General features: G+C 43.6%; 1 protein-coding gene across 4 annotated transcripts in view; it reads right to left on the bottom strand.

Moving 5' to 3' along the window:
* The window catches only part of SEPTIN11 (septin 11), a 98,143-nt gene that overhangs the window by 45,700 nt on the left and 26,231 nt on the right, over window positions 1-26,212 (bottom strand). For all 4 annotated transcript variants that reach the window (XM_070372557.1, XM_070372556.1, XM_070372555.1 and 1 more), the window contains exon 2: window positions 1,045-1,159. In XM_070372557.1, coding sequence (XP_070228658.1) covers window positions 1,045-1,159 — 115 coding nt within the window. The remainder of the gene's footprint in view (window positions 1-1,044; window positions 1,160-26,212) is intronic.

Genomic DNA, 26,212 nt, shown 5'->3' with positions numbered 1-26,212 from the left:
ACCTTCTTTCCTACCTTCCTCCTCTTGGTTTAAAAAAGATATGGCTAAAGAAGAAAAATACCAAGACCAGAAGCATAGGCCAATACATCACACTTAAAGGCTATGAATAAAACATACTGGAGACGCAAACACTTAAGTCAGATCTCTTTGGCCTTTTCCCATTTATCTACCAGGAATAAACGGAGATCAATTTCAGATTCCAATTGAAAGTCTAAAGGTTAATTCAATAATTCAGGTGGAAAATTTATTTCAAGTATAAAATAGGATTTAAGATTGTCTTTTACTCTAAAAGCAAAATTTTAAAGTATTCTCAGTTTATCAAAGTGGTTAAAGTAATTGCAGATTTTACCTGCAGTAGGTAGAAGCATATCTTTGAAAAGATTTCAATGCAGATTACTACTGCAGCCTATTCAGAAACCCTGGAAACAAATTTTGAAAATGCTTTTGAATGATCTTCCTGTGTATGTGTATCTCAGTTCCTTCTTTCAACTTCCTACAGTCCAGTTATGGGCTTCCCAGGAGGCTCAGTGGTAAAGAATCCGCCTGCCAATGCAGGAGACACAAGAGATGTGGGTTCTAGTATTCTTGACTGGAAAATTCCATGGACAGACAAGCCAAGTGGGTTACAGTCCATGGGGGTGTAAAAAGTTGGACATGACTGAGTACGCATAGTCTAGTTAGGATCTAAGTCCCTCCCCTATGAAAAATTAAAATTTTCAACAGCAATATTAAACTGATCATTCCTTGACTATTTGACATAAATAAAAATAACACTTTGAGTAACACCACAAAACTGACAAAGCATTTTATCTAAATATGTCTGTATCTTTGAGTTGGCCAAAAAGTTTGTTCAGGATGAACTTCTTGGCCAACCTAAGAACTGTGTGACATATGTGGAGTGGAGATATTATTATCTTGCTTTACAGATAATAAAAGAGTGAAAATATCATTCCCCTTATTTCCTGAAACATGCCCCTCTGACAGTCACCTGCCGACACCTAAGAGTCAGACTCGTTGCTCAGCAGCAAGCGACGAGTCACTTACCAACACACAGGATGTTGAAACAGAATCCTTGAGAAGTCGACTTGTTGACCAGCTGGTCGGGGAGACTGTCAAATCCAACATGGCCAGAAAGGGATAAGTTTCGAAGCTCTTCATTCTGGAATGTCAGAGGGGAAACATTTGAGAACCCATGACAACGCCCCCTGGGCACCCCTCCCTCTCCCATCCTCTCTTCTTGGCACGTGGGGAAAAAGGCGACCCCTCTGTGCCCACTCCCTCCATGGCTTCTACACAACTGAAGCTACCAACTCTAGAGCCATACTCTTTCCACAAAATCACAGCGACTTGCAAAGCACACCGTCTCCCTCCCAAGCAGCTCAGGTATGCTTATCGGTGCCCCAGTTCAGGGGAAATACGCCTCCCAGAGGCAGCTGATACCGACATGCTCTAAGTGACACCAAAACTCCAGTCCTCTGACAGCCTCAAGCGCGCAAGAAAACTTTTCAACCCAGAGGGAAAAAATAAAGGACTCTCTTCCAGACACAGGAAGGAGCTTTCAGAAGCTCACAGTGGAGGATGCATTCCTGTTACTATGCAGAAATTCTGTAACCACCATATTGAACACATTGAAAATGGCGCAACACAGGGCTTGGTTCCTTCTCTAGCGTGAACTGGACAGGTTTGGGGGGCCTCCTTGCTCTCCCCCACAGGCTCTGCACTCCCCACGCCTGCTCAAGAGTCTACTGAAGGAGAATGGGGCTAAGGTAGTTAGCATACTTTAAAAGCTGGGTGACTTAGGCTGTATTACTATATGGTGCTAACTTCCTCCACTACTACTCCACTCCACTATCTACTACTGCAGGCAGGAATCCCTCAGAAGAAATGGAGTGGCCATCATGGTCAACAAAAGAGTCCGAAATGCAGTACTTGGATGCAATCTCAAAAACGACAGAATGATCTCTGTTCGCTTCCAAGGCAAACCATTCAATATCCCAGTAATCCAAGCCTATGCCCCAACCAGTAACGCTGAAGAAGCTGAAGTTGAACGGTTCTATGAAGACCTCCAAGACCTTTTAGAACTAACACCCAAAAAAGATGTCCTTTTCATTATAGGGGACTGGAATGCAAAAGTAGAAAGTTAAGAAACACCTGGGGTAACAGGCAAATTTGGCCTTGGAGTACAGAATGAAGCAGGGCAAAGGCTAATAGAGTTTTGCCAAGAGAACACACTGGTCATAGCAAACACCCTCTTCCAACAACACAAGAGAAGACTCTACACATGGACATCACCAGAGGGTCAACACCAAAATCAGACTGATTATATTCTTTGCAGCCAAAGATGGAGAAGCTCTATACAGTCAGCAAAAACAAGATGAGGAGCTGACTGTGGCTCAGATCATGAACTCCTTATTGCCAAATTCAGACTTAAATTGAAGAAAGTAGGGAAAACCACTAGACCATTCAGGTATGACCTAAATCAAATCCCTTATGATTATACAGTGGAAGTGAGAAACAGATTTAAGGGACTAGATCTGATAGAGTGCCTGATGAACTATGGACGGAGGTTCATGACATTGTACAGGAGACAGGGATCAAGACCATCCCCATGGAAAAGAAATGCAAAAAAGCAAAATGGCTGTCTGGGGAGGCCTTACAAATAGCTGTGAAAAGAAGAGAAGTGAAAAGCAAAGGAGAAAAGGAAAGATATAAGCATCTGAATGCAGAGTTCCAAAGAATAGCAAGGAGAAATAAGAAAGCCTTCCTCAGCGGATCAATGGGATCAATGGAAAGAAATCGAGGAAAACAACAGAATGGGAAAGACTAGAGATCTCTTCAAGAAAATCAGAGATACCAAGGGAACATTTCATGCAAAGATGGGCTCGATAAAGGACAGAAATGGTATGAACCTAACAGAAGCAGAAGATATTAAGAAGAGATGGCAAGAATACACAGAAGAACTGTACAAAAAAGAGCTTCACGACCAAGATAATCATGATGGTGTGATCACTCACGTAGAGCCAGACATCCTGGAATGTGAAGTCAAGTGGGCCTTAGAAAGCATCACTACGAACAAAGCTAGTGGAGGTGATAGAATTCCAGTTGAGCTATTCCAAATCCTGAAAGATGATGCCGTGAAAGTGCTGCACTCAATACGCCAGCAAACTTGGAAAACTCAGCAGTGGACACAGGACTGGAAAAGGTCAGTTTTCATTTCAATCCCAAAAAAAGGCATTGTCAAAGAATGCTCAAACTACCACCCAGTTGCACTCATCTCACACGCTAGTAAAGTAATGCTCAAAATTCTCCAAGCCAGGCTTCAGCAATACATGAACCATGAACTTCCAGATTTTCAAGCTGGATTTAGAAAAGGCACAGGAACCAGAGATCAAATTGCCAACATCCGCTGGATCATGGAAAAAGCAAGAGAGTTCCAGAAAAACATCTATTTCTGCTTTATTGACTATGCCAAACCTTTGACTGTGTGGATCACAATAAACTCTGGAAAATTCTGAAAGAGATGGGAATATCAGACCACCTGACCTGCCTCTTGAGAAACCTATATGCAGGTCAGGAAGCAACAGTTAGAACTGGACATAAACAACACACTGGTTCCAAATAGGAAAAGGAGTACGCCAAGGTTGTACATTGTCACCCTGCTTACTTAACTTCTATGCAGAGTACATCATGAGAAACACTGGGCTGGAAGAAGCACAAGCTGGAATCAAGATTGCAGGGAGAAATATCAATAACCTCAGATATGCAGATGACACCACCCTTATGGCAGAAAGTGAAGAGGAACTAAAAAGCCTCTTGATGAAAGTGAAAGAGGAGAGTGAAAAAGTTGGCTTAAAGCTCAACATTTAGAAAACTAAGATCATGGCATCTGGTCCCATCACTTCATGGGAAATAGATGGGGAAACAGTGGAAACAGTGTCAGACTTTATTTTGGGGGGCTCCAAAATCACTGCAGATGGTGACTGCAGCCATGAAATTAAAAGACGCTTACTCCTTGGAAGGAAAGTTATGACCAGCCTAGACAGCATATTCAAAAGCAGAGACATTACTTTGCCAACAAAGGTCTGTCTAGTGAAGGCTATGGTTTTCCAGTAGTCATGTATGGATGTGAGAGTTGGACTGTGAAGAAGGCTGAGCGCCAAAGAATTGATGCTTTTGAACTGTGGTGTTGGAGGAGACTCTTGAGAGTCCCTTGGACTGCAAGGAGATCCAACCAGTCCATTCTGAAGGAGATCAGCCCTGGGTATTCATTGGAAGGAATGATGCTAAAGCTGAAACTCCAGTACTTTGGCCACCTCATGCGAAGAGTTGACTCATTGGAAAAGACTCTGATGCTGGGAGGGATTGGGGGCAGGAGGAGAAGGGGACAACAGAGGATGAGATGGCTGGATAGCATCACCGACTCGGACGTGAGTCTGAGTGAACTCCGGGAGTTGGTGATGGACAGGGAGGCCTGGCGTGCTGCGATTCATGGGGTCGCAAAGAGTCGGATGTGACTGAGCGACTGAACTGAACTGAACTTCTTCCACAATGCTCAGTGCATTCTGTGGGTATTGGAGATCATCTGTAAAACCCTTCCTTCCCAGGGAAACAGAGGCTACCTATGGTCCTTCAATTAAGAACCACAGTTATGGTATGGGATTCCAGAAACTAGTTATTGAAAGTCTTCCTGGTGTCTGGCTATGTTGCCAATGAGCTTTATACTCAAGATACTGAATTTGGGGTAAGAAAACGAGCCTCAGAGTTCCATTTTTAAATAAAGAAGGGAAAACCTTGCACAGAATCAATTGGTCAATAGTTTTTAAAAGACGGTCTTCGTTATCCTCCTCTGTGTGTTACACAATAATGAGAGTGATGTCTTTGAATACTCAGACTGAAACTCCATTTCCAAGTCGTTTCAATCACTAAAGAGAAGGAGAAACGTGACTCCCTAAATGTTGGGATTTCAGTGCAACGTTTTATGGACAAAATGACGTCTAAGGGCCTTGCAAGCACTAAAATTCTGATTCTGTGAAATACGGTTGGAAACCACCACCACTCCCCCTGAATACCATGGTGGCAGCTGCAGGTTTGAGGTCACTGGTACAGAGAACAGATGCCGAGGCTATGAATAGCCTCCTTGAAACCTGCCAGCAGTGAATATGAGACTCGAGAGTGGGCTCTCATCCTTGACAAGGATGGCCTGGCCGACAGCGCACCCAACAGCTTGGGGAGCGGCCCCTGGGGGGCAGCAGCTCTGGTATCTGGCCAGGCCTCTCAGCACCACCACGGGGCCCCAAGGCTACCACCTGCCCTTTCCTCTCCAGATACCTCAAAGGTTCAGGCAGCAGGTATTTTTAGGGTGTTTACCACATCCGCCAAGACTGAAGGAGAAGATTTGAAACAAGTCTGGGTTATATTTAGAACTCTTTCCATTCAGCGGCTGCTGTGTAGCCGGCGAGAAGACACCATCATACCAGCCTCTTTCCTGATGTACCACCGCCTTGAGCAGGCAACGAGCAGCAGGAAAGGAGACCAGGCAAGGAAGAACTATCTCCCTACACCCCCTCTCCTTTTTTGCCACAATAATTCTTTTAATTTCTGGGGCGGGGGAGGAAAGAGTGGTTTATTGCTCTGGATTCTGGAGGGTTGTTGGGTTTTTAGATTCAGATATGCACCCAGGAGCCAATCCGGGGAAAGAATCAGAGTTAGTAATTATAGCTCTCATCCCAGAACCCAATGCTCAGCATCTCATATTCTCACCATTTCCAAAACACGAGAAACCACCCACACACCCACTGAGTATTTTTGTACCCACTGAAAACCACATACAAAATGAAAGGTTATAAAACAGTTTGGTCTTAAATTTTTTTTTTACTTTGAATTTATGTCTTCAACATCTCTGTCTTCTTTGTCATATAAAATATGTAAATTTTATAATGCCACTTCAAAAGTCCATTAAAGGACTGCCCAACATTAAAGGAATCTTGAGGGCTGTTGCCCAGCAGTGGGTGATGGGGCAATGGGAAATGGGAGGCTCCTCCTTTGGTTCACGAACAGGCTTAAACACTAAAATCAACTGCAGGATATGTGAGGGGAGTCTATTTAACTCATACACAGCAGCTGAAATGAATTCCTGCACTCTGCATCTCATAGTACCATGCCTGTAACTTTATGCCTTAGCTGCCTAGACCCAAAGAATGTGTGTGGGGCTCGAGTCTAGATATGATCGCGGGGAATCTCAGATATTCTCATGTCTTTACTGCTATCATATATTAGCAACGACTCAGAATTTTCTGTCTAGTACTGAGCTCTGTCTGCATTCCAGTTCTGAATTTCTACCCCAGAGGCAGTTCTCCTAGGTTTTCCTACTTGTACCTTAAATCGCTGTTCACCAAACTTGAAATCATCTTCCTTGATTGCAAACCCACCCCTACTCCAGGGTTTCCTACTTCTCTTAATGGCACTAATCTGTGCCTGAGTCCCACCCATCTCATTCATTCCAAAGTGTTATTAATGCTGCGCCCTCCTCCTCTTTATTCTCACTAATTCAACAGCCTTCCAACCGGTCTCCTTGCTTGGATCTCACTCTACTTGGCTGCCAAAGGGATCTTGGTACTCAAAGGCCCTCAATCCAAACTTCTTACTCTGCCTTCTCAGGAGCTTCTGTAGGCTGATATCAAATCTCTATTCCTATCAAATCTCCCATTCCTCCCAGAGGAGGACCTTCCACTGCAGTTAAATGGAATTACTTATAGTTCCTGGGAGAGCCCCTGGTTTCTCCTCATCAGACTTTATTCATATTATGATATTTCCTCTATCTGGGAGGATCTTATAGCCTCCAACACATCCAAACCTTCCAGATCCCATAGAAATTTTATCTCCAGTCTTGTCTTTACTGGGCTTCCCTGGTGGCTCAATCAATAAAGAATCTGCCTGCAATGCAGGAGACCTGGGTTCGATCCCTGGGTCAGGAAGATCCCTTGGGGAAGGGAATGGCTACCCACTCCAGTAGTCTTGCCTGGAGAATTCCATGGATGCAGGAGCCTGGTGGGCTACAGTCCATGGGATCGAAAAGAGTCAGACATGACTGAGCGACTAACACACATCCTTGTCTTGACTATGAAATCTCAGGGTGAATTTCAGTAAACATTCCCTTTACCAATAAAAGGAAAAATGATTGGATAAAGGTGCCTCGAGCTATCTGGCGTTCCACCACCATATGACGGCTAACATTTATTGATCAAGGTTCTAGGAAAGCCCTAAACATGAATGAACTAGAGAATTTAACAGTTCTATGAGGTAGTTAACTATTGTTACCCACTCTCCACTGCCAGATGAGAAAACAGAGGCCCACAAAGTTTATTAACTTTCCCAAGGTCATACAGCCAATAAGGTGAGAAGCTGAAAAGTGGACCCAGGAGGTCAGATTCCAGAGTCACTGTTAACCACATGATGATCTAAGTTCCTAGGTAGTTCCTAGGTAGACAATACAGTGACTTTAGCCACTATTGAAAGCCAATATATTAAACTAGAAAGAAAAAAAAATAATAATTCTAAAATAACTCTAAAATAATTCTCTGGCAACCATAAGAGGTGGAAGTTGAAAATTAGAATTGGCAAAGTAGCTCTTAAGTATATTTTCACGGGTCCTGGCAATGCTGAGACTTTGATTTTTTTCATCTACGGCACATGAAGCCAATAATAAAAGGCTTAGTTTGGACCATTTTTGAGATGCAAGTGCCAACTTGGAGCCACCAAGCAAGTAACTATAAGATCTTAATTGATTCAGTTCTCCATTTGCTAATCTACCCAGGGAGGGGCTGTACTTGGATGATTTCTAGGCCCAATCCATCCTGAAATGAGTTATGACTAAATTCTATAGTATAAAATAACCAGTCTTTAACACAACAACCTCATTTTTCTCTTCCCAGATCATCGTGACATGAACACCATTATTCATTTATTCATTCAAAAAAAAAAACACTGCTCAAAGCACTAAGGGAACAAAAATACATTACTTTTGTTATTCACTGATAAATGCTCTTCCTGCCCTTCAGAGGCTTACCGCGTAGTAGTAGAGATAGGACACAAGTAGTATTAAGGATAAGAGAGATAAGTACTATGGGATGACAAAGGGAAAACAGGAGCTTTTGGCTAGGGAAATTCAGGGGACATCTTTCAGGAAGGCTGGAGTTCTCCAAACCTACCAGGAAAATTAAAGTCCAGCTTGCAGAAGCCTGCCAGAAAAACACTATCTTCTGCCCAAAGGGTTACTTTACTAGGAATGTGGGTACTCTGAAGATTACAGTCAACAAGTTTTGCAGAAGATGTCTAGCTGACTTCATTATGGAAATAATTATAAAACAAATTACATAAGAATGTGCACCAACACCTACATTCTGAATGCTGCTTTAAAATATGTTCCACATTTCCAAATCTTGCTTAGCCAAAAGTAGGATGGCACAAAGCTTGGAGTCAGACAGCCATGGGTTTCAATCCCTACCTGTTTTAGTCCCTGTTCCTCCATCAGTAAAAATGGTCCACTTGGCAAGGTGGCTGGGAGGAACTAAGGAAATGGTACATATGGGAGAGCCTGCATTTAATAGGTTGTCAGGAAACCTGTGTTTCCTTTCTCTGAATTAGGTGGGAGGAAGAGAGGAGTTCTCCTATTGCTGCTGGGCCCCCAAAGAGTCAGAGATAACAGAGGACTTTCACTTCACACTTCATGCTGGGAGTCTCTGCAGATGGGCAAAGCCCTCAGACTACTCAGGGAGGAAGAATCACTAAGGATGAACAAAGAGGGGAAAAACAGAACATGGAAGAAAGAATGAGACTCTAGCATGAAGAAAACCCACCCTAAATAGGATGCTCATTTACAAAGCTGCAGGAAAAGCCACAGAATTCCATTCCTGTTTGCAGGCATCAACATCCTCCAGGGCTGGAAACCATTAAGGATTCCTCAGCTTCACTCTTCTATTTTAGCCCAGCCCACACCCTCTTGAAATTAACAAACTGGCTGTGCCCAGATGGATTCTATTCACCATATTCAAACTGAAGGGGTAGCCCAAAGTTACTGGGTTCCTTTTAAAACCAAAGCCTTCAATAGATACGGTTAGTAGGTAGTCAACATCTGCCGATCTTAATCAGCCAGTGTGGGTGGGGAGCATGTTACCAAGGTGATATGTTGTGTCCGTTTTCATGTGTATTGAAAACAATTAGACCATTTTCCGGGGGTTTTTTTGTTTTTTGTTTTTTTGTTTTTCTTTTTTTTGCCTTTAAAGACATACTACAATTGAAGTTTAGAAAGATTCTGCCTCTTTTATTTTTTTTTAATTTAAGAGATAAAATTTTATTATGTATTAGACAGCTGGAAATTACATTGTTCTCAAAGCCTCATTTTATGGAGAATTAATTTTATTGATCCAAGTCAATCTCCAAGTTTATGTTTCCTCATCTGTAAAATGAGATTTAATCAAATGACTTCTAAACAATGTCTTTGGTTTGCTAATTCTAAGATTTCTTGAGTTTGGAAATCAGAGATGCATAAATCTAACTGTCATTCTGCTTGAGGAAAGGCCAACACAGGGCAAAAACTTCTTGTAGTATATCTTCCCTTGTCAGATCTAAGATGGCTAAAGTTTTACATAACCCTTAAAAGGGAGTTTCTGTCAGTTACCCTGGTTAACTCCAAACATAACAGAAATCTGTGTGTGTATCCCCGTGTTTTCCACATATATTTTTCATTTTCACTTGCTTAACTGTGGACCCACTCCCTATAACTGTCCTGCTTAAAAACTACCTTTTTCTTCAGCTGTATCTGCAGTCTCCCAGAAATTTTTTGAAAAGTAGATTTATAGCCTCAAGACAAAACAGAGAAAATTCTTCTATGTAAGTTAATCATCTGTCTTCATGAAGCAAATCTTATTTTCATGCTTTCATTCATTCAACAAATATTTATTGAATACTAGCACGTGCTAGATACCGCAGTAAATGCTAACGTGATGATGGTGAGAAAACAAAGCATTGGTAAGTCATGGAACACATGGGACAGACAGCAATGTTAATCAAATAGTCACAGGGATTTCCCTGGTGGTCCAGTGGTTAAGACTGTGCACTTCCAATGCTAGGGGCACAGGTTTGATACCTGGTCGGAGAAATACCATCCCAAGCTTTGCAGCTCGGCTATTAAAAATCAAAAACAGTCACAAATGTATAATCATAAGCTATTGAAACTACAGGATGCAATGGCAACCTTCCAACTCATGTGATTAACTATCCATCCAGTGGATCAACCAGCTTCTAGGATATAAAAACATGTATTTAGTCTGCAGTACTTTTCAATATTAATTTAGTAGACAACTCCTTAAGTACGGCTGACTTGCAAGTCTTATGTATTCAGATGAATACAAAGAGTCATTTTGCCCAGCATTGCCTGATGGGAGGAGGTAGAAACAATGAAGGCTCGAGTCTTAAAATGAATGTCCAATTTTAAATAGAGCTGGGATGGAACCATGGGGCATACTCCCTTTACTTTGTTCCCATAAAGAAGATGTTCACTCAGAGGAGAGGTACATATTCCTTCATTAGTCTTTTTTTTTTTTTCCGGGCTCTGTTTCAGTAGGACAGATGCCACCCAGCTGGAGACAGTCAAAGAGAAGAACCTGTTTTCCTCACACAAAACCCTTGACTGAGCACCAGCCACTTCCCAGTATTTGGAGAAATCCTGGCCTCACAAACTGCCCAAGAAGTAGGTTCTACCCAAGTGCCTGACTGTTTATTTTTGTAAATACATACATTTATCTAAATACATTCTAGAGAGCATTCAGCTGGTTTCATATTCTCTTGTAAAGAAAGGAAAGTTAGTGGGAAGATGGGAAACGCCCTTGGTTCTCATGCAAAAAAGGAAAACACTGGAATGCAAAGTATCAACCCAAACCACAACTATGAAGCCTGCGTTGGGCTGTTTTGAAGGCTAGGCATGGCTAGGGTCACTTCCATAATATGAAATAATATAAAACATCTGAAGCATCTCATTACCAATTGGGATCACGTTCTTTAAGGATGACTTGGACAATATTTGCTACTCTGCTTGTCATCTATACTATAAAATCCCAAAATCAGAGCCAAGAAAGCCTCCAAGGAAATTGTCTCACACTAGCAGCAGAAAAGACAGCCAAGAAGAGGGGATTGTCCAGAGGAAAACCATAGGAGGAAAGAACTTGAGAGCATTCAGCAAGAGGTAGGGACTGAGAAAAAAGGCATCCAGGGGCCAGTCCCCAAGTCACAGAGCCAGGGATGCCAGCTGCAACTACCAACCCAGGAGCCACCCTTGAAACAATACCAAATAACCAGAAAAGATCTTGATTAATATTAAGTAACTGCCCCAGTATCAAGTACCATGTCTAAGCAACTGTCTCCAAAAGACTCCTAGCAGAAGGACAAATTTTGCTTTTCCAAATCCTAACAAAACTAATACAGTGGAAGGGTTTTCTCTGGGGACTGCAGGATTATAGGGAAATTTTACTGCTATGTTTCCGTAATATGAGAATTATTATTTTAAAAAACGCTCACATTTTTATAGCGGAAAATAAATATTAATAAGATTTTAAAAATCAGGAAATGTGAGTGACAATAATAAAAATCTTTTCAAAGGGGCTAAGGCTACAATTTTATTGCAGCTAATAGATGGGCCTGGAGTGCTGTGATTCATGGGGTAGCAAAGAGCAGGACATGACTGAGTGACTGAACTGAACTGAACTGAAGATAAAATATAAGTATTTATTTTTTATAATAACCGAACCAAGTCACATAGAAAGCAATGAAGAGTAAGCAAAAATATCAGAATAAGACAGTAGAAGGTACTTGACACGTGAAGTCAGGAGACTTGGGGCAACTCTACCATTGTTTATCTGGGTAACCTGGGGTAAGTCATTTAACTTCTCAGCTTCAGTTTTGCCAACTTTTAAAAAAAGTGAAATATACCTAACTCACAATGTTGTATGAGTATACAGCACAGTCGTTCCAATTATACACACACACACAGACATATTCTTTCTCGGATTCTTTTCCATGATAGATTACTATAAGATATTGAGTATAATGAAGGAAATGGCTTCAACTCTGTCCAGTATTTCTTGCCAGGGAAGTCCCATGGACAGAGGAGCCTGGCAGGCTACAGTCCATGGAAGCACAAAAGAGTTGGACGCAGCTTAGAGACTGAACCGCCATCCTGTGCTGTACAATAGGTCCTTGTTGTCTGTCTATTTTATATGCAGTAGGGTGTATCTATTAATCCCAAACTTTATCCCTCCTGCCCCTTTGGTAACCATAAGTTTGTTTTCTATGTCCTGAGTCTATTTCTGTTTTGTAAATAAGCTCCTTTGCATCACTTTTTTAGATTCCACACACGTGATGTTATGTCTTTCTCTGTCATATATCTTCACTTACTTCACCAGTATGACACTGACTAGGTCCACCCATGCTACTGCAAATGGCATCATCTCCTTCCTTTTTATGGCTGAATAATATTCTATTGCATATATATGCCACATCTTCTTTATCCAATACTCTGTTGACGGACACTTAGGTTGCTTCCATGTCCTGGCTATTGTAAACAGTGCTGCCAGGAACACTGTGGAGCATGTATCTTTTTGAACTATGGTTTTATCCAGATAAATGCCCAGGAGTGGGACTGCAGGATCATATGGTAGGTCTATTATTAGCTTCTTAAGGAACCTCCACACTGTTCTCCACAGTGGCTACGCCAATTTTGTCAAGTCAAAAATAAACTAGCTCACCAAGCTGTTGCAAGAATTAATTAACATAATTCTCTATCCTCAGCTCTTTTGACACACTATTCTTGGATGACCTCATCCCTGCCCACGATGTTAGTGACCAATCAGAGGCTAACAACTCCCTAGTCACAACTTGCTGCCCTGCCTCCTTCCTGGGCGTCCATAGTCCATAGTCCAGGTACCTCAAAGCCAACATCGAAAGTGGAATGCACCCTACCCCTGATTCTCAATTCACATCTGTCCTTCCTCTTATTTTCTTGGCAACCTCATCTACTCCAGGGTAATTAGACACCTCTAGAATAACATCTGGAGAAGGCAACGGCACCCTACTCCAGTACTCTTGCCTGGAAAATCCCATGGATGTAGGGGCCTGGTGGGCTGCAGTCCATGGGGTCACTAGGAGTTGGACACGACTGAGCTACTTCACTTTCACTTTTCACTTTCATGCATTGGAGAAGGAAATGGCAACCCACTCCAGTGTTCTTGCCTGGAGAATCCCAGGGACGGGGGAGCCTGGTGGGCTGCCATCTATGGGGTCGCACAGAGTCGGACACGACTGAAGCGACTTAGCAGCAGCAGCAGCAGCAGAATAACATCAATTAGTGTGCATACTGTTAAAAACCTACATAAATGTATAGGCCTCCACCCCCTTGTAGATAAACCCTCCACTGTCCTCCGAATTAGACGGTGAAGACTTCGGGAAGCTGTCAGTCTCGGGTTAGATTTTCTCCTCTGCGCCTAGATGTAATAACCACCCATCGCCCTGAACCTCACCCACCCAGCACTCTTCCCTGACAAGAGTGCATCCATTCCACCAGCTGATTTCTATTTCTGAGCCTGGAAATTCATGACTCGGATGGCCCTTTTTTCCTAACATTACCCCCGTTAGACCTCACCCAGATTTGTATCCAGTGTGATGTCTCGCGGAAATTGTATTTTCCGACCTTCTCTTTCTTAGATAAGGAGGCAGGTCCAGAGGGATGCACGGGCCGGGTGGAGGGGCAGAGGGGCAGGGAATACCCACCGCTCTGGCACCTGGCCCACCCCATCCCCCTCCATGAGGGTTAGAATGCACACCGCTGCTGAGTAAAGCCCGACAGCACAGGCCTGAGGACATGCAGCCCTTGCCTTCCTCCACCCAGGCCTCCTGTTCCTCTCTGTCTTTTCTACATCCTCCTCTCGAAGAAAACAGTCCTTGCCCACACTTCCTCCAACATCTTGCTGCTTTCTCTGTGATGAACGGTCTCACTTTTGTCCCATTAGATATCAGATCTCTCAGCTTAACCACTGGGAAATACCCTGCTTGAAAGCAGACCCCAGAAATGGGTATCTGAAGTCAACAAACCCCCCAGCTGCTACCCACAGTCCTGGGTCCTGGGGAGGTGGGGGGAAGGGCAGCGGGAGTCGGGTGAGGTAAGCCGGAGTCGGTGGGGTACTGGCTTATTAGTAAAACAGCCTTGCAGCCAGGAACTACCAAGTGTGACATCCCCAAATTGCAAAAAGGGGCAGTACTTTTTCTTACAATGTTTCTTTTCTAGAAGCCCGTGTAAATTCTGAAGGGCTAAACCTAACTGGATGCCAAGAATTAATGACAACAGCAAAAGACCTTTTCTGAAGTTTCCAAAGACCGATTTTTCTATTTGAGTCAAAGTGACTAATGCCTGTAAGAGCTTAATGTTACAAAGTGCTGATCAGCAGAAAGTCTCCTGTTTGGGAATGAAGGGGCCCACATGTGCATTCCAGGGACTCTCACAAATTCAGCAGTGCTGGGGAGGGGAGAGGGGGGGAGGTGGGGAGAGCAATGTGACAAGAAGGCCAGAATACTCAGAAAGGCACGATCTGATTAAAAACACATGCTACAGCTGCTCCCTCACACCACTCTGTCTCCACTCTCACCCCGATAAAGAGAAGCCCTTCGCTCAGCCAACACCAAGGAAAGCTAAAGAAAAAACCCTGAAGGAGAGTCACTAACCATCTCCAAACCCTCAGCTTTCCAGTGGGATCCCAAAGAGCCCACCACCCTCTCCCAACATGTCACCTACCTTGCAGGGGAGAAAATCATGCAAATTTACACAGCTGTGTGGTACTTTTTTGGGCCTTCGGCCCTGCCTTTTTCGCTTCCCAGGTGGCGCTAGGGCTAAAGAACCCACCTCCCAGTGCAGGAGATGTAAGAGACCGGGGTTCGATCCCTGGGTCGGGAAGATCCCCTGGAGGAGGGCACAGCAACCCACTCCAGTATTCTTGCCTCGAGAATCCCATGGACAGAGGAGCCTGGCGGGCTACAGTCTATGGGGTTGCAAAGAGTCAGATACAACAGAAGCGACTGAACACACACACATACCCTGCCTTTACAATATGCTAGATCTTCCAGACAAGCTTTCTCAAAACAGTGATGCACGGGAGGTCTAAGATAATCAAGGGTCCAGATCACTTGGAAGTTTCATTCTCAACTCTGTATGTACAGTTCTCCTCCTCGTATTCATACATCAATTCCTCTATTCTTCCTGTCTGAGAAATAGTGTGGCACGGTTCACATACTTCTATTCACTGAACATATTCATCAGCAAAAAATGAAACGTGGATGGGACACTTCCTTCCCTTTGCCACCATTTCTATCACCGGATATAAATTAGCCACTTCCTTTCTGAAAGACATCATTTATTTCTGTCCCTGTCTGATAAACGGAAGGGGCTTTCAGTGACTGTAAGGCCCACGTAATGGCAGATTCTGAGAAACTGCCACCCAAGTTGGTTCTACGGCAGTCATAAAAGCACCAAGGATCTCCTCCCTAAGCATCTTCAGTTATTCAGCCAGGCTGATCTGGAACATCTTTGCATGCCTGCTAAGTCACTTCAGTTGTGTCCGACTCTTTGCGACCCTATGGACCCTGTAGCCTACCAGGCTCTTCTGTCCATGGGATTCTCCAGGGAAGAATACTGGAGTGGGTTGCCATGCCCTCCTGCAGGGGATCTTCCTGACCCAGGGATCAAATCTGCATCTCCTGCACTGCATGCAGACTCTTTACTGTTGAGCCACTGGGGAAATCTGCAACATTCTTGAGGGAAAGGATTCATTTCTAGGCCCTGAAAATTGAGAGACTGTACCAAAAATGACCCAAGAGCCTGTGAAGATGTGCTTAGGAAATAAACATACAAATTAACATCTGTTATCACTCTGCCAATATTACTAAAAAATCCTGGCCAAAAGCCTCAAGCCTTCCTAAGATAAATGTAGCATCTTAATCTCAGCCCTGGCTGAAATGAGATCAGGATGCAAGAGAGGTTGTCTGCATACACCTGGGGTGTATCTTAGTTTCTTATTGCCATGCAACAAATACCCACAAACCTGGTGGCTGGAAACAACACCTATTCATCAGCTCTTGGTTCTGTAAATCAGAAGTCTGGGTATGGCATGGCTGGATTCCCTGCTGGGGGTATCACTGAAACCAAAGCACTGGCCAGGCTGAGAAGCTTGGCCAGGGCGGGGACGGGCAAGACGGGGCTGCGGAGGTATAGAATTCCACTTCCAATCTCATGCAGGTTGGGAGAATTCAATTCCTTGCAGCTGTAGGAGTGAGGGCTGCCTCTCCTCGCTGAACGTCAGCTGGCGTTGTACTCAGCTCTAAAACAGTCCTTGTGGGCTAGTCACCCACAGTCACTAGCCATATGGCCACCTATCTTCCAAGGCAGCAACAGAAAACCCCTCATGTCCCTCTCATATTTCAAATCTCCTTTTTCAGAAAGAGTCCAGTCCTTTTTAAGGGACTGATTGAGTCAGATCCCCCCAGGAAAACCATATCTTAGAGTCAACTATGCCATAACATAAGCTCATCAAAGGAGTAATTACCCCCTCATACCCCCAAGTTCTGGGGGTATACAGGGCATGGAAACCGAGGGCTCGGATCATGGGGCCACCTTAAGATTCTGCCAACCCTCTGTGCACTAAAATGTTCCTATGTTCTCCTGTGTCATTTTAAGATAGAATAAAATAATGAATATTAGCACTTCCCTAACTCAAAACACAACTAAGTCTCCAGGGAGGAAAAACACAGAAATTGGTTAAAAAAAAAAAAAAAAAAAGTCATAGTAAACTAGATCTCCATCAGGTCACCAAGGCATTTCCACCCTCGTTTACAGCAAAAGTGATAAGGCAGCTAACAAGGAACTAGCCGGAGAGTCGCTTTGCCTTTGGAGGAAGTCTTCCCCAACAACAAAAGCAAACTCTGCAAACCTTTAGGGGGGCTGCAACATCACAAGAATTCTAGGAAATGCAAAAGTTTTTTAAGGAACTTAAGCATTATTCAGGAGAAAAGTCATTTAGACAAAACAGAAGATGACTGTGACCTGTTTGCTGATGAAATACAGAACAAAGGTTATCAGGGGGAGACAGTGGAGAGCAACATGGACCATGGCAAGAAAGTAAGGCTTGTCATAGAGGGGTCAGACCTCATCTAGCTCATGATAAGATGAAACAGATTTGGTGAGTTGCAGAGATAGTCAAAGCTATGGTTTTTCCAGTAGTCATGTATGGATGTGAGAGATGGACCATAAAGAAAGCTAAGTGCCGAAGAATTGATGCTTTTGAATTGTGGTGTTGGAGAAGATTCTTGAGAGTCCCCTGGACTGCAAGGAGATCCAACCAGTCCATCCTAAAGGAAATCAGTCCTGAATATTCATTGGAAGGACTGATGCTGAAGCTGAAGCTCCAATACTCTGGTCACCTGATGCAAAGAACTGACTCATTGGAAAAGACCCTGATGCTGGGAGTTTGAGCACGCTCTGGGAGTTGGTGATGGACAGGGAAGCCTGGAGTGGTGCAGTCTATGGGGTCGCAAAGAGTCAGACATGACTGAGCGACTGAACTGAATTGAACTGAGCTGAGCTGCAGAGACGGAATGGAGATGGAAGGAAAGAAAGAAGTGGAATCTGTCAGGGGAGGCAGTAGGAAAAGAAAGAGGTCCCATGGGCATGGAAATCAATGAATTGGGAAGAGCAAAGAATAATTCAGTGTAGAGGATATAAAACTTTAAATAAATCTGGCTCACATTTTAGTCTATTGGAAATAACCCTTAAAGTGAAACATTACATACACACATCTAAGCAACACATAACTAAACACATGTCCAGGATCTGTCACTGGGTGTCCCAGTGCTGAGGGAGGAGGAGCAAACACTAGATGATCACATCATGAGAGCAAGAAAGATTTTTCTGTTTCCTACCCCTCAGTGCTCTTTGAATAGATCTTCCCACCAGAGCAGCGGCTCAAGGGATCTTGGATACAGTACTGCCTGCTAGCCAAGGTTTTAACCCAGATTACCAGCCTGGGCAATCATCCAGTGGTAAGCTATTTGATGCAAACGTCCTTCAGAACATTAAAAAAAAAAAAGGTGTATCTTGCAGAAAACCTAACAGACTCCTTTAACTATGGCTACAATTTCTGCCATCCTAATCAAACTAAAGCTTTCTTATTTCTTCCTACTCTGTTCTCTTTCTCAAAAAAATAGAACCAATTAACCCCTAAAATAAATAAATACTCCCACCAGCAGAACAGACAATTTTCTGCCTTCTAGAAGACATACATCATAGAAGAGTCTGCTTAGCTCTAAGAGAAAGTTGGTGCGGAGTTTTGTTGTTGGTTTTTTTTTCCCCCACACCTATTGCTGTGCTTAGGAAAGCAGACCCAAAAGGCTCTCTAAAGTTTCCTCTTGTTGGATGGCTTTAGAGGCTGGCTTTCTGGCCTTGATCAGCTAATGCAAAACAAACCTTCTTTTCACAGGCTGTCACAGAGGAATGTTCCCACAGTCCCCTCCGCCCCTCCACTGTCTCTTAAAGAGCCATTTTCATTATCATCATCATCACGTTATTTCTGAAGAATCAACAAGAACCCAAATCAGATACTGGGAAACCTCTGCTACATCCAACAATCTGTTACAAAATCCCATCAGCTTTCAAAACCAGATGATAAAATACATTCAACAGCAAAGGTTATGTTTTCTCGATGTTGTTCCCACAAAGCCCAAAGGGGCTGGGTCGGCAACCCAGATGCATCACTGAGATGGGGTCCAGTCCCAGTTCAATGCTCCTAGGTTAACAGATGAAGAATCGTGGGATCTGTGAATGGGAACGTGTTTCTGACAGTCTTTGATAGCATGATTACAGGGCAGCATTAAGCTGAAATCGAAACTTGAAAGACTGTAACTTGGCAAGAGATCCTTGCTGTAATTCATACGTTCTGTAGGAAGGAGAAACAGAAAGTTCAATGAGACCCGGGGTGAAAGAATTAGCAAAAGTCTTTGGCACTGATCCAAGTCGCTGCCATTAACCTCTTCCAGAGCCTTAGTGGTTCATTAGAATAATTATTATTCACATAGTGAAAATGAAAGGCAGGCAGGGAAAATAAGTGATAATTACACTGGCAAAAACAAGAAGAGCAACTTTGGCCCTCTGGAGTTGAGAAAGATCCAAGCCTCAAATCCCTCCCACATAGAGAGGGTCAGACTATATATCTTACTGTAATCATGGCTACACAGAGTTAAACCCCTTTGGCCACAATTTCACCAACTGTACATACTTAGGTTGGTTATTACCAGGAGTGGGTTTTGTGCAGTGCGGCAGCTGCAACCACGAATGTAAGGAAATAAGGCCTGAGAGCTCTACCCCAGGATTCCTTCTCAGTCCAACTTCCTACCTACTCTTTAGCCCAGATATTAATAATTCAGAAGGCAGTGTGACAGCCCCAAGTCATCTGGCTGCTCGCATGCCCAAATACTCAAGAAATAAACACTGTAAAACCAGCTCTATCTGGACAGTGGCGTGAACGAAGGTTTAATCCTCAAGAAAACTGCACCTCCTTGTTCATCTCCTATTCTGGGATCAACATGGAAAAGTCGATTGATATCTTTTAAAAGTATGAATTCAAAGCTGCCTGGAATACCTGAATCATTGTTGTTTAGTTGCCAAGATGTGTCTGACTCTTTTGTGACCCCATGGACTGTAGCCCACCAGGCTCCTCTGTCCATGGAATTCTCCAGGCAAGAATACTAGAGTGGGTTGCCATTCCCTTCTCCAGGGGATCTTCCCAACCCAGGGTTCAAACCTGAGTCTCCTGCATTGGCAGATGGATTCTTTACCTGCCACTGAGCCACCAGGGAAGCCCAGAATAGTGAAGGTTAAAAATTCAGAGTAGGAAAAGCGGAAACAGGCTCTACCATTCTTTTAGCCAGAGAACTACAAGAAAGTTCGAACATTTCCTTTGATCAATCAACCAAAAATCAATCACCAAACACATACACAAAGACCACAACGCTAAGTACAGTTTAGCAGAAATGAATGAGATACACCAAGGCTGCCATACTTGGACTGCCCTTCAAGCTTTTCAGTATCATCCTCCTTCCACGACAGCCTGTGGTTTGAACACTAAAGAATCGGCTTGCAATTCAGGAGACCCAGGTTCAATCCCTGGGTCGGGAAGACCGCCTGGAGAAGGAATTGGCAACCCACTCCAGTACGCTTGCCTGGAGAATTCTATGGACAGAGGAGCCTGTCCTCTAACTTTTCACTTCTCTTTTCCACTGCAACCGTCACTTAAGTAATAATTTCCTAGCAGTTCTGTGCCACACACCATACCTAGACCTTTAAAACATCTTCCCATTTATTTAATCCTAACTCTGTGAAGTAGATACTTTTGGCTCCGTTTTATAGATGAGGAAACCACAGCTCAGCTGAAAAGCAGAGGCAGCATTCAGACCAGTTTTTCCAGATTCCAAGTCTACCACCACCTACCTAGACTTTAAACTGGACAGCTGACTCTTTTCAAAGTATACTCAACTCTGCATGGAGAATGTCTCATCCTCAGTTCCACCTGTCAAATCCTACTCATCCTTAAAGCCCCAGGCAAAATGCCACCTACTTCATTAAGCCTTCCCTGTTCCCTGAATTAGACACCATTGCTCTCTATTCTACAGGCAGTCACTGTAACTGGGTCATCCTGTACCTAGCACCACACTTAGTTTTCCACTGGTCCAGGCCCCTGGAAGAATGCAAATTTCCTGAGGACAGGAATCCCATCTTATGTATCTTACTTTGAACTTCACTTACCATAATGTCACCCTTAGCCTGGTCTGTGTTTTAGGATGAACAAATGCAGAGAATCAGATCTCACAGAGTTAACAGTCTTCCCCTGTCTTTCCCAACCAAAACAACTGCCATGCAAGAAGGAGCATTATTTCAAGATGGGGGATGTGTGATGGAGGGAGTGAGGTTGAAGACAGCCCTTGGGAATTAGAAAAGATAGACATTAACACTTTGGCTACATTTGTCAGTTTAATCCCTTGCCAGCACTTTGAAGGCTTCCCTGATAACTCAGTTGGTAAAGAATCTGTCTGCAATGCAGGAGACTCTGGTTTGATTCCTGGGTCAAGAAGATTCCACCGGAGAAGGAATAGGCTACCCACTCCAGTATTTCCTGTGGCTCAGCTGGTAAAGAATCCGCCTGCAATGCGGGAGACATGGGTTTGATCCCTGGGTTGGGAAGATGCCCTGGAGAAGGGAAAGGCTACCCGCACCAGTATTATGGCCTGGAGAATTCCACGAACTTTATAGTCCATGGGTCGCAACAAGTCGAACATGACTGAGTGACTTTCGCTTTCAGCACTAGGAAGCAACTCATTGTGCATGAAGCTAAACAGTACAGGGCACTTGGTCTCAGGAAATATATATATTTATTTATATAAATATATGTGGGCTTCCCTGGTAGCTCAGCAGTAAAGAACCATCCTGTCAGTGCAGGAGATGTGGGTTTGATCCCTAGGTTGGGAAGATCCCCTGGAGGAGGAAATGGCTACCCACTCCAGTTTTCTTACCTGGAGAATCCCATGGACAGAGGAGCCTGGCGGGCTACAGTCCGTGGGGTTGCAAAAGAGTCAGACACAACTGAGCAACTAAACAACAACAACATATAAACATATATACACACAGATAAATATATATGTGTGTGCCAGGCACCATCCTGAGCACTTTGCATTGATCTCACTTATCTCCCATCATCGCCTCTGATATAATTCTCATCTTATAGTTGAGGCAACTGATGCTCAGAGATGTAACTGCTCAGGGACACACAGCAAGTAAGTGATGGTTTAAAGCCAAGCAGGCTGCTTCCAAAGCCCTCACCACTGCATTAGCAAGGCCTGAGAGCCGAGAAAAGCAACTTCTGGTCAACCTTTTATAAACCACAGAATGGTACATGTGTGTTGGCCACTGGGGGACAGCCACAGCCTCACACGAGCACATTATACTACCATCTCCTGAGATCAGTAAGGGCCGGGAAGGCAGGCCTACCACAATACTTGTGCCTGAACCCACCCGGTGGAGCAGGGAGAGAAAGTGATGGGGAGACTTGGGGAGGGGGCAGGGTGGGTGGGTGGGAAAGCAGGCAGCAAGGGGAGAAAGGATCTGAGAAGAAATGCCTTTCCATCCCCGGCTGTTGAGCACGTTCTTGTATTTCTTAGAAGGAACACATCCAACGGGGAAGATTATAGGTTAAAGTTAAGCAGCCTACAGCCATCACTCTCTTGCTCACCTGAAAAGCAGCAAAGATTATCCAGCCTCCCTTCTTTGTTTTCTCTGGGGATGCTAGAAAACCAGCTGCAGAGAAAGAGCAACTGAAGCTTACACAGAAGATGCAAAGAAGATGCATCAGAGGCGGAGAAGAAAGACAGGATGCCGTCAGCAGTCCTGACGGATTAAAACCACATGGGTCGCATGCCGGATAAGCTCCCATCACTTCCTCCTTAGCCTCTCGGAGAGCGCTGAGGAGTGCACACACGCATGGCTGGCCTGCCACAAAGCTTTCGGGAACAGGGCACAGCGAGCATTTTCTGGACCCCTGCTACCATATGCAAGGAACCGGCGAGACACCAACCTCACTATCCTAAAAAGAGATGCCCCTTTGGGGATGAGAGAACATTTCCAGATTCATTCCCTCATCCTGTCCAGAGGGGAAGGCTCATCGCCCGGGGATTTCAGATTAGACGAAAGAGAAAATGATTATCTCCTGACTTATCAATGGAATGCCATTATCCACTTTGTCTGAGTTTATATTAAAAAATAAAACTTTTAAAACTAATGACAATTTTACCCTCAGGGAAACTAACATGATTCTAAAGCCCACCCTGAGCTAGGCATTCGTTGGCAATTCCACTTAAGATTTACTTCGACTCCCCATTCTGAAGACATTTTAATTGCACCCACGTTCCTTTACACCCACTTGTCTGCGGCTCACAATTTGGAACACATGTGGTATCAACACAAGACACTTGCTTTTTGATTTCCTAACAATCCATGAGGTTATTACTAATATAGTATTAGTTAATACAATAACAGACCCAAGGAAACCATACTCAGATGTCATATATTTAGACAATAATATTTCCGCAAGTGCAACAAATGGCAAAGCATTCTAAAATCAGATGTTAACAAATTCAAACGCACATATTATTTAATATCATTTTCTCCCCCTCCGATAAAAGTTGTTGGTTGCTTCCTCTTAAGCTTTTTCGTATGGTCTAAATTTCTGTCCCACCAAATACGCTTTCTTTACTTACAATACTATAATCTTCTTTCCATCTCATCCCACATTATATCATGAAGCTGGACTTTAACCAACCTTAAAACAAGTAAGCACCCACACATAAAAAGCTACTTTAGCCATTACACCAAAAATCCTCCAGGGCTTGCAACCAGACGCAAGCTAGGAGCCACTTCGAATGACAGCAAGTACCATTTCTCTCTGCTTTGGTTTCATCTTCTGTAACACAGATGAGGGGACAGGGGCTGTTGGGGAAGGGTGCATGAACACTCTCTAGTTCTTAACACTAGTTCTTATCACTCACAATGGGGAAAGAGAAGAAAAGGATGCCAGCACCCACAGAGAGTAGATATCAGGCTCCAAAATAAAACCCAACTAGAAGCAATCAGTCATCAAAACAGGAGTAAACAACATGAAGCCAAAGGAGAAGACACAACAGACAGAGGAATGGATCCAAGTCCAAGTCAAACAGAGTGTTACCCTGTCCAAGAAGCATGACTTTAGTTTTTGAGACCACAAAACCAGTCTATTATCTAGCAGAAAGCAAAACAACCATCCAGCCCTTGTGGGCCAAGATCAACATGACACAGAAGGCCGTGGGGGCCACTGCCACCAAACCATTCCCACACCAAGAGCTCTCACAACTCTGGCCCCACATTTGAGCTTGAGTTTCGGATTTTCCTGATTCTTACAACAGTGACGGAATCATAAGCCTTAGACCTTAAGTGAACACAAGCATAGGAAGTGAAAAGTAACTGTGATGGATATAGTTACAACTCATGTATCCAAACAGGGGTTTTTTAGACTGGAAGGATTCAAGCGCTCCAAGCCAAAAAAGCAGAAGAGACTGAATGAGGGAAAAAACAGTTTCATTGTTTCCCCAACTGCTAGAAACCAGAGCTCTCTTTAAATTATGTCTATAAAATATCCTTGGGAGAAGGCAATGGCACCCCACTCCAGTAGTTTTGCCTGGAAAATCCCATGGACGGAGGAGCCTGGTAGGCTGCAGTCCATGGGGTCACTAAGAGTCGGACACAGCTGAGCGAGTTCACTTTGACTTTTCATTTTCATGCATTGGAAAAAAAAATGGCAACCCACTCCAGTATTCTTGCCTGGAGAATCCCAGGGACAGGGGAGCCTGGTGGGCTACCATCTATGGGGTCACACAGAGTCGGACACGACTGAAGCGACTTAGCAGCAGCAGCAGCAACATAAAATATCCTTATCATGTAAAGATAATAGAACACATACCAACATATCTAACACCCAGCCCAAGAGACAGAACATCATGTAAAGCTTTGAAGCTCCAGAGTCCCCCACATGGAACAGTATTCCTCTCCCTAATGCCCACCACTACAGGCAAACACTTTTCTTAAATTGGATTAAATCATTTTCTTCTAGTTGCTGTTGTTTTAATAGTGTTACTTTATACACCACTATCAGCACATAGGAAGAGTCCTAACTTTACCATAAGGAAAGTGCCCACTTTCTTCTCCAAACCATCTATCAGGAAATTCAACACTCCTCCCTAGAGGGAAATGAACGAGGATACAGAGCAGGGAGAGTTACTTTAAAGCAGGGTGGGAGGAACTGGGAGGTGGAGATTGACCCACATACACTTACTGATGCTATGTATAAAACAGATGCCGAAAGAGAACATAGTGTGTAGCACAGGGAACTGTCTCTAATGCTCTGGGGTGACCTGAATACGAAGAAAGTCCAAAAGGAAGCGGATGTGTGTATATGAATAGCTGATTCACTTTGCTGTACAGTGGAAACTAACACAACAGTGTCAAGCAACTATACTCCAATAAAAATCAATTTAAAAAAAAGTTAAGTAGTTCTCCAAGCGTGGTCAGAGACTTTCTGGCAGCTTTCCAGGAAACTTTTAAGGGTATACAAGTTCCTTCTTTTCAACCACAGTATCTATGAAGCTAGAACTTCTTCATGTACTTCAACCAAAACAATATATTGCATCAGAGTAAATGAAAAGCAGACCTGAAGACCCAGCTGTCTTCTATTAAGTCAGCATTAAAAAGAATTACAAAAGTGTAAAACAATGCATCTCATCTCAGTGACTGGCTTGAAAAATTTACATTTCATAAAACCATTATTTATGTCAACAGGCAATACAATTACTGTCACATAAAATGAATTAATAAGTAATTTTTTAACATGTAAAAAATTAATATACAAGTGGACTGAAGTTGCAACAAAGCCCCATGGTAATGGCTACGGGGAGCACTTTGTTTTGACATAAAGAATGCAACTAATAAAAAAACAGGTCCCAAACCGCCCGTCACAGGATGCACTTGGAATGGCAGAGAGCTTCCAGACGGTGTCCTGTGTCGTCTGCAAGGCATTAGTTATTCTCGAGTCCACAGGCTGGAGGTGTGCACGTGTGCAGCACCAACAGTAACTCGAGCTGTGTTATGTAGCTGTATTATGTAAGTCTTTCATGAGGACTTTTTTTTTTTTACAAAGGGTGACTCACCATAAATATTCAACTGCATTGAAGACCCAAGTTAAACTGGATTCATTGCATCTGAAGCTCCAAAACTGTTAAGGTTTTTTCCACCATAGTCAGTGACCAGGGTCCCAAACATGAGATCAGCAATTGGAAAGGGATTTGGGCTTTCCTCTGCTGGGTAATGGGAAACCAAAGAATTTGCCTACAAACTACCTATCTAGAACACCTCTGTTCTGCTGTCCTTGGGTTTGTAGTATGAACAGAAGTCAGAGGATTTGGCTCCTGTTCTGAGTCTCTGGGCTGTAAGCAGGTCACTGACTCTCCTGGGTCTTGGCTCCCTTCTCTGTACACTGAAAGAGCTGGA

This window comes from Bos mutus, chromosome 6 (assembly GCF_027580195.1).
Source record: "Bos mutus isolate GX-2022 chromosome 6, NWIPB_WYAK_1.1, whole genome shotgun sequence".
Lineage (NCBI taxonomy): Eukaryota > Metazoa > Chordata > Mammalia > Artiodactyla > Bovidae > Bos > Bos mutus.
This window is presented reverse-complemented; position numbering and strand designations above follow the sequence as displayed.